The 9,887-nt window shown below is 33.0% G+C and overlaps 1 protein-coding gene across 1 annotated transcript; it reads left to right on the forward strand.

Annotated features, from left to right (window-relative positions):
- Positions 1 to 1,322: 1,322 nt before the first annotated feature.
- LOC147805170 (THAP domain-containing protein 1-like) lies at positions 1,323 to 8,960 on the forward strand. The gene is made up of 2 exons (XM_087150752.1): positions 1,323 to 1,617; positions 8,533 to 8,960. The coding sequence occupies exons 1-2, from the start codon at positions 1,547 to 1,549 to the stop codon at positions 8,726 to 8,728; spliced, it is 267 nt and encodes an 88-aa protein (XP_087006878.1). The 5' UTR covers positions 1,323 to 1,546; the 3' UTR covers positions 8,729 to 8,960.
- The last annotated feature ends 927 nt before the right edge of the window (positions 8,961 to 9,887 follow it).

Raw genomic sequence — 9,887 nt, forward strand, 5'->3', positions numbered from 1 at the left:
AATTCTGTTCGGTTAAAAAACATTTCGCTAAAAAAATTACGAATTCTAAAAGAAATAAAAATAAACAACTTAAAAGATAAAAATGCTGTTGCCAGCCATAGAATTTTTTGAAAGTTAACTTAGCAACATAAATCAAAATGACATAGAAGCGCAACTAGATCAAAATTATGATGTCAGAGACAAGCGACTAGGGACAGGACGATTCCATAATACAAACGGACTTAGAAAATTTAGAAAGGGAAAAATGAGCTCGATATCGGGAAAACGTTGGTGGTGAGAGCTTTAGCTTAGCAAAATATCGCCTTATTTTAGCGCCAACATTGGAAGTCAAGCTTTGGCCGGATTTTCTGAAACAAAAACAAAAAAAACTTAACTATAGTTATAGTTAATTATAATTATGATGACCCTATAGGGTCATCAAAAAAGAAAGAATTGATTATTAGGCTTTACAGAGAAGACAGTCAGATTTGATTTTTTTTTTTATCTTCAAGGAACGTTTTTTATGCAGAGAGGTACGTACCTCAGTACTGTTGACAATTATCGGTCGCTGTTCAAGCAATTCTGTACATGTTGGAGGAGCGTGAGGGGGGGATCGTGAAAAGAGTTCCGTGTATAAACCGGGCAGTGGCACTTGACCTTAAAAAAACATCAGTGTCGGGTATGCCGGGCAAATATATACCGGGCAATGGCACTTGACCTTAAAAAAACATCAGTGTAGGGTATACCGGGCAAATGTATACCGGGCAGTGGCACTTAACTAGACCTTGTATATATTTCAGACATTTATCAAAAGTCTAGTCAACTAGACCTAGTATATGTGCCACTGCCCGGTATACCCTACACTGATGTTTTTTAAGGTCATGTGCCATTGCCCGGTATACGCTACACTGATGTTTTTTTAAGGTCAAGTACCATTGCCCGGTATACGCTACACTGATGTTTTTTTATGCTCAAGTGCCACTGCCCGGTATATATTTGCCCGGTATACCCTACACTGATGTTTTTTTAAGGTTCAGTGCCATTGTCCGGTATGTATTTGCCCGGTATACCCTACACTGATGCTTTTTAAGGTCAAGTACCATTGCCCGGTATAATTCTCACATTTCATACTTTGCCTGAAAACATCCAGTATTCTATACAATGCCGGCAACATACATATATAAAGATCTAACTAACTTTAAAGTAAAAAAAAAATTAAAAACAAAAGCAAAACAGATAACAATAATAAAAGCAAAGACAAAACGAAAAAATTCAACAATTAACATATTTTATACGTGTTCGAAAATGACAGCAAACGTCGCAGAAAATAAACATAAAAACAAATGCGAACGGTGACGGTAAACCATAGAGTAAAGAGTATAGGTAGAGTTGACATGAGAAAGTAACAGTGAAGCCATCACTGTAACCGGTCGGCCATATTGGTTTATGCAAAACATTCGAATGCTGCACGTAGAACTTGCTGATCAATGTTATTTTTATTTCTCGTTAACGATTTTCTTTATCTTACCTTTTAAACTATGAATTTAATTATATTTTGCTTGTAAAAATGACGAACTGCTTTGCATACGGCTGTACGAATCGATGGACAAAGAAAATGCCTGGAATTACATTTCATAGGTAAGTGTAAATTCAATTATCTTAATCATTTTCTAATTTAGTATTTTTAAATTCTGTTCTTACAATAAACTGTATCTTTAATGTCAGAAGACTAAAGATTTTTTTTCTTCTTCTTAACTATTAGCTATTCATTTCAAACCCAACGTTGATTCTTTTCAATTTTTATTGAAGTGAATCAAAATAGAATTTCTAAGTGGCTTATAGAATATCAAAACTATAAAACTAATTGCAGATGTGATAATGTGATTTCGTTTACTTTTATACTGCTTAATTGACAATTAATATGGCATAATTATAGTTGTTACGTCACTCTCATAAGATGACGTCATTCATTTAAAGTGTAAATATTAACTAAAACGATTTTTTCGCCTGTGTATATATGAAAAGTGTGAGTGGCAACAAAAAGAATGTTGTGCTAGATGTGTTCTACGAAAAATAAAATGGTTGCTTTTGTAAATAAGTGTACGCAGATATTCCTTGTAAATTTAAGTTATTTCATCGCTGGATAGATCGGGTAGATTTATCGGAAGCACGAAACATTGTGGTGACCCGGATTTTAAAGGTTAGTTTTCATTTGCAATATTAATTGGCGACTGTAATTATGGATTCTCTTATCGCCAAACGAATTCCTGTTCGTGGAACATTTACAAAACGTTATAATCAGTTATTGGCGATGTGTAAGGAAAATAAAAGTACTCGTAAAGATATTGAAATTAAATTTTCATCTTTTGAACGTATTGCAAACGATTTGGCATTATTAGATGAAGAAATCTATAAATTATTAGTTGACGCCAAATCAGAAAACTTATCTGAAGAATACGATAAAATTGAAGAGTACAAGGAAAAAACTGATGCAATTCGTATTGAAGTGAAAATATATTTGGAAAAATTTCTCACATTTCCCGAAACCGCTTTGTCTGTGGCGGCTGAAAAGACAAAATTAAAGCTTCCCAAAATAGAATTAGTTAAATTTAGTGGGGAAGTCAAGGATTGGTTAAGTTTTTGGAGCCAATTTAGTCGAATCCATGATGATGAATGTATGAGTGATGAGGACAAATTCCAATATCTCATTCAATGCATGGTTGTCGGGAGTAGAGCAAGGGAAATTGTGGACAGTTATCCGCCGTCTGCTGATAATTATGCCAAAGTGGTAGAAAGTTTAAAAACGAGATTTGGGCGAGAAGAACTCCTCGTCGAATATTACGTAAGAGAATTATTAAATTTAGTGGTGAAAAATGTAATGAACACAAAAGCAAAGATGAACATAATGCAACTTTACGATAAATTGGAGTCATATCTGCGTTCACTGGAGTCTATTGGCGTAACAAAAGAGAAATACGCAGCAATGTTGTTTCCGCTTGTGGAATCATGTATTCCAGAGGATTTATTAAGAGTGTGGCTGAGAAATCCTGTAATTACTAAGGAAAATGATTCAAGTGATTCCTATGGCAATAAATTATCGCAGTTATTAACATTTTTGAGAGCCGAAGTCGAAGGCGAAGAACGTATTTCTATGGCGAAAACTGGTTTTAAAAATTATGACTCTTCGCATCGTAAAAGAGACAAAGATTTCGAAATATCAACTCCTGTTTTTACTGCAAATGATTTGCTCTCTGAGAATAGGCCAATAGCACCACATTTTAAACGCAACTGCATTTTTTGCGGGAAACAACATAATTCAGAAAATTGTTTTAAAGGTAAGAATTTATCATTAGATGAGAAACAGGAAATAATAAAGAAACAGAAGGCCTGTTTTTTATGTCTGAAGGTGGGACATCGCTCGAAACACTGCAGGGCTAATATTCGATGTATTGTCTGTAACAAAAGACATTGGCCTGTAATGTGCCCAGACTTGAGCCAAATAAATCAGACATCGGCTGTGGATACATCAGCTGAAGAAAATACTACTTTGTCGAATCAAAGTCAACCTGAAGTCTTATTGCAAACCCTTATGGTAGTTATTGAAGCCAATGGACAACGGAAAACTGTTAGAGCACTATGTGATACAGGATCTCAACGGTCGTACATCCTGAAATCAACAATAAATGAAATGGGATGGAGGACCAACAAATATGAAACTTTAACACACGTAGTCTTTGGTGGAGCTAGTTCCAGAAAAGAACATAAAAAATACACATTGTGGATAAGAAATATGAAGAAAAATAAAAAGTTCGAAATTCAAGTTTTAGACCAACAGGTAATCTGTGGCTATATTCCAAGTTTGAAAAATGGTCCTTGGTTAGCTGAATTACGAAGTAAAGGAGTCCATATCTCTGATGTAGGTAAAGATTCTCAACAAATCGAACTTTTGATAGGAGCGGATTATATTGGAAAACTATACACTGGTCAAACCATGCAATTAAAGTGCGGACTGGTAGCAATGGAAACGTACCTTGGTTGGACTGTAATGGGAAAACCAAACCATACTTATAGTTCCACTGGGCTTATCTCAACATCACTTTTCATTCAAAATACTTCGGTTACTGACTTACGGGAATTGGAAACAATTGGTATAGCTGATCCTTGCGAGACAATTACTTCAGAAGAATACGATGCTCTAGCAACGGAACACTTTTCTAGAACTGTCAAAATACACCTAGATGGTAGATATGAAATTAGTCTTCCATGGGTGAAAGATGTAAGCGATATGCTTTGTAACAGAGATATTGCGGGCAGAAGATTGAAAACGATGACAGCTAAACTTATCAAGGATAACCGTTTGGATAGTTATAATGCAGTTTTTGGAGAATGGATAAAAGAAGGTTTCATCGAAGAATCAAACGAAGGTACCGGCCATTATCTTCCTCATAGAGGAGTTTTCAAGTCCAATTCCACCACGAACGTCAGACCAGTTTTTGACGCTTCTTGTAAAACAAGAGATAACTTATCGTTAAATGACTACCTGATGAAAGGACCAAACTTGTTAAAAATGATCCCTACCTTACTAATAGAATTTCGAGAAAAGAAAATTGGAGTTATATCAGATATAAGGAAGGCTTTTCTCCAGATATCCGTAAATGAAGACGATAGAAAATATTTAAAATTTCTGTGGTGGGAGGATAAGGAAGCGAAAACAGTTAAAGTTTTTCAACACGCCAGAGTTGTCTTTGGTTTAAATTGCAGTCCTTTTTTACTGGGAGCTGTTATTCAACATCATTTGAACAAGTATGAATCCTCCAATGTCCAAGAGGTGGCTATGAAGCTGAAAAAATCCTTCTACGTCGACAATTGTGTCACGTCTGTAGATTCTGAACAACAGTTAAAAGAGTTCATTCAGTGTTCGACAGACTTAATGGCTGCAGCAAAATTCGAACTGCGAGGTTGGGAGTTTACAGAGAAAGAAAACTTAACTGAAAAATTTGAACCGTCACCTGTGTTGGGTCTTTTGTGGGACAGATCAGAGGACGTATTGTTTTGTGACACTCGAACAATCATTGATCCTCCAGAAATTATCACCAGAAGAGTAATGTTATCTTTTGCTAATCGAGTATTTGATCCAATCGGATTTACTTGTCCAATTATGTTATATCCGAAGATTTTATTGCAAACAAGTTGGCAATCAAAATTAGGTTGCGATTCAAAAGTTTCTGAGGATATAAAAATGAAATTTCTCAAATGGTTGGAAGACCTGAATATACTGCATATAGTGAAAATTCCCCGTCACGCTATTTTGAGAAATAGTAGCTTAAGTCTTCATGTATTTTGCGACGCTAGTGGTCTGTCCTATGCAGCTGTTGTTTACATTAGATGTGAGACAGAATATCAAACAACAGTACAATTGTTTCTTGCTAAATCAAGAATAGCACCTTTAAAAAGAGTATCTATTCCTAGACTTGAACTTCTAAGCTGTTGCATTGGTACTCGTCTAGCAGATTTCGTTAAGAAAAGCTTAGAAATAGAAAATGTCAAGATTCATTATTGGTCCGATTCTACAACTGCTTTACAATGGATCCAGAAAGATGAGCCATGGAGTGTGTTTGTCAGAAATAGAGTAAAAGAAATCCGTGCTCTTTCATCAGGAAATTGGCGACACGTTCCCGGTCACTCTAATCCAGCCGATCTACCATCACGCGGCTGCTCGGTAACAAAATTATTGAGTTCAAGGTGGTGGGAAGGTCCTTCCTGGTTGAAATTACCTGAAAACACCTGGCCTCTATCTGAATATATAATTGATGAACAAGTTATCAACAAGGAAAAAGAAAAAAGAACAACCATACTCATAAGTAAAAATTTGCTTGGAACAAATCAGTTTTTTTCTTATTTTTCAAGCTACACAAAAAATGTCAGAATGGTTGGATGGATTCTAAGATTCCTTGAAAATTGCAAACTGTCTGAAAAAGATAGGAAAAAGGGTGGACTAACTCTGGCTGAAGTAGAAAATGCAGAAATCAAACTTATAAACGTTATTCAAAATGAAGCATTTACTGCAGATTATATAAAAAGCTTAAAATCATTGAATGTCTTCAAAGATGAAAAAGGAATATATAGAATTAAAACAAAATTGACAGAGAGAAATGATACCGAGAATTTTAGATTGCCTATTTTGCTTCCAGAAAAACTTATGTTGGTTGATATGCTAATCAAAGAGAAGCATTTGAAATGTTTACATGCTGGACTGCAAATTTTACTGTCCAATTTAAGAGAAAATTATTGGATTATTAATGGACGTCGAGCAGTTCGTCGCATCCTCAAAACCTGTGTTAGATGCAAACGATATAATGCACGAAGTATAAAAACGGTTCCCGTAGGTTTACCTGAAGACAGAGTTAAAGAAGCTTCTGTTTTTTTGAAGTGGTCGGGATAGATCTTGCCGGACCTCTTCATTTAAAGGAAGGTGTGAAAAGTTGGATTGTCATCTACACATGTGCCGTTTATCGATCAATACATCTCGAACTGGTGCTGTCACTTTCAACTAAGGCGTTCCTTTTGAGTTTACGAAGATTCATTGCTCGCCGAGGAAGACCTCACATCATCTATTGTGACAACGGGAGTAATTTTATAGGAGCTGAGAATCTACTTCAGTCCTTAGATTGGAAGTCAATTGAAGCTGAAACATCAGTATACAAACTTGAATGGAAATTTAATCCACCATCTGCTCCCTGGTGGGGAGGCTTTTGGGAGATTATGGTGAAATTGGTAAAAAATATTCTTCGAAAAATTTTGGGGAAAGCATGCCTTTCATACGAAGAAATGATTAGTGTTCTGTGTGACTGCGAGTCCGTTATCAATTCAAGACCTCTCACATACCTCTCAGAAGATCTGGATGACTTAATACCTCTTTCTCCGTCCATGTTTTTACAAGAGATCTCGACGGTGGGAGTACCTGATTTAGATCAGCTGGATACAATAGATCTTAAAAAACGCTATAGGTATCAACAGACGTTAAGAGAACAGTTGAGAAGAAGATTTCGCCGCGAATACCTAGCGACACTCCTTCAACCGCGCAAGAAGAATAACTATTATGATCTAAAGGTTGGCGAGATTGTGTTAATCGAAAATGGCTTAAAGAGAAGATTACACTGGCCGATGGCTAAAGTTATTGCCGTCTATCCTGGTAAAGATAAAAGGATACGCGTGGCTCGACTTAAAACAGCACATACCGAGTTTTTGAGGCCAGTGCAGCGGATTTATCCACTGGAAATACGTTCGACACCAAATGAAGGTTCAACTCCAAACGAAAGCACAACTTCAAATAAAGGTGACAAGCATAATAATTTCTCAAGTACCTTACGAAACATCGTTACCACAAGAAGTGGCCGAACTGTTAAAATACCATCAAGATATTTAGACACATAATTTTAAATTTATATTAAATTTTTTGTTATTTTGATTATTGGAATACACATAATCAAAAGGTGGGAGTGTTACGTCACTCTCATAAGATGACGTCATTCATTTAAAGTGTAAATATTAACTAAAACGATTTTTTCGCCTGTGTATATATGAAAAGTGTGAGTGGCAACAAAAAGAATGTTGTGCTAGATGTGTTCTACGAAAAATAAAATGGTTGCTTTTGTAAATAAGTGTACGCAGATATTCCTTGTAAATTTAAGTTATTTCATCGCTGGATAGATCGGGTAGATTTATCGGAAGCACGAAACAATAGTATCATGTGTTATTCGAATTAGTGGGAATGGTTAAAAGTATTTATTTTATTTGCTACAATATTTTTTGCTTTTATGAAATTTAATCTATCATCAAGAGTTTCTCAAATAATTTTATGTGTTTTTTTTGTTATTTACTGTTATTGATCATTATTTCGTAATCTAAGCATTAAAAATCAGCACTGTTGCTTTTTCAATTGTAATTCCAAACAGTTGCTCTGCTATTAAGTGGAATTTAAAAATATGATCGTAATGTCTGGTTTGTCAACAATTTGATTTTTATTCAACTGCTATTTTATTTATGATCACTCTTGCACTGACGGAATGACATGGAATTTTTTGAGAGCTTTTAACACACAAACATAATTTAAAAAATCCACCCAAATTGTTACTTTTTTTCACTTTTATAACCTTGGTGGAAACCTTTCCATAAATTTTATAATAGAAAATCCAGTGAACTATAGAAACTGGCAAAAATCTGCCATACTCTCATTTTGCGAACTACTTCAGTTCGTGCATTTTATTAATAATTGATATGCATTTAGTTTAATGAAATAAATTAAAAGTTTCAGTTGTGGGTAATCTATATTGGAGTCGTGGGTTTTAGTTGAGCATAATAGACTGAAAACGGATTATTTGCGCTACTGCATTTAATTTTTTGAAATTATCGACTGGATTAACTGTAATTATCAAAATTTTAATTTCGTTGTTTATAATTGCTAATTATAAATCTTTTGATTCGGTTCTTTGAAAGACTTATATAATTAACGATTTTTATGTTCATGCTTTTAAGTTGGAATTTCATTTGCAGTTTTTCTAAAGATGAAAATCGTAAACAGTTATGGATCAAAGCTGTGAGACGAGTTAATTGGAAACCTTCTTCGTGTAGTAAATTGTGTAATGAGCATTTCGCAGAAGATATGATTGATAGAACAATAAATCTGCTTGATGGTCTTACAGATTCATTGATTAAAAAAAATTTAGTGAACAAAAACTCTTATTGTTAAATAATTTAAATATTAATTTACTCTAATAATTATTAAGCTATTTATCCTTTTCAATATTATTGCAAAAACCATTTACAAGATCGTGACAAATTAAAGTATTAATTCAAATTTTTTAACAAATGTATGAAATGTTTTTTACAACTCTTATTAAAATTCAATTCTTTTAAAATAATGACAATGCTTCAATAGAGGGATATAATTTATGAAGGGAAAGTTTTTCTTCTAAAATTAATAAATGAATGAAAAAATTGTTAACAATAAGGTTACGTTTTTTAAAATTTTAGTTTTTTGTGTACTTTAAAATGTGTGTATAAATAAGTGTATATTTTTAAATTCTTATCACTTGTAATACATTTAATGCAATATTTTACTGTCGAATAACCAACATATATTATTCATATTTGTGTGTGAAGAATTATTATTCTTGACTAATAAACTCTGATAGTACTTTAAAAAAATATGGAAATTGATTGTATATAATGTAAAAATAAATAAAATTATTTATTTTTCTTTTATGTCTGTGTATTTTTTAAGAATAAAATAAGAAATTCATTTTCATGAACTGAGGAAAAAGAATTTAAAGTTCAGTGTTATTCTACTAAATGAAAGAAGTATATAAGATAAATATAATAATATATAAAGTTTTTAATTCAAATTTTTTAATAAATATAAATTTTTTTTACAACTTTTTTTAAAGTATTAAAATTCAATTATTTTCTATGATTCAATCAGCAAAAAATGACTGCTTCAATTGAGGGATATAATTTATGAAAGGGAAAGTTTGTCTTCTAAAATTAATAAATGCATGAAAAAATAACTAACAAAAAAACTTAAGTTTTCTTTTTAAGCATTAAATAAAAAAATAATAGTTTAAAATAAAAAGCGTTTTAATTTAAACTATTTTTTTTTTCATTTATGTGTCAAAAAATAAATCTACATACATGAAATATTAGATTATTTGGCCTAAAAATGATTAAATTTAATCTTTAGTTATGTTATTTTTATAAATACTAAATAGTAATAAATGAGGCGCTTTTTTTCGTGAAACTAAAAGCAATAAAAAAATTAAGTTTTGTTTGACACTTAAAAACTTCCATTTATTAGCCATGCAACCATAGGCTACAATGAATGCTTTGCATAATCCAAGATGGCCGACAGT

The sequence above is a fragment of the Parasteatoda tepidariorum genome, chromosome 9 (genome assembly GCF_982258835.1).
Source record: "Parasteatoda tepidariorum strain Cologne lab strain chromosome 9, Ptep-v5.0, whole genome shotgun sequence".
Taxonomy (NCBI): Eukaryota; Metazoa; Arthropoda; class Arachnida; order Araneae; family Theridiidae; genus Parasteatoda; species Parasteatoda tepidariorum.

Bases quoted from the DNA above. Each gene is read 5' to 3' on its own strand.
- LOC147805170 (XM_087150752.1), top strand. From the start codon at position 1,547: ATGACGAACTGCTTTGCATACGGCTGTACGAATCGATGGACAAAGAAA. The intron at 1,618-8,532 runs GTAAGTGTAAAT...TTTCATTTGCAG, and splicing joins CCTGGAATTACATTTCATAG to TTTTTCTAAAGATGAAAATC.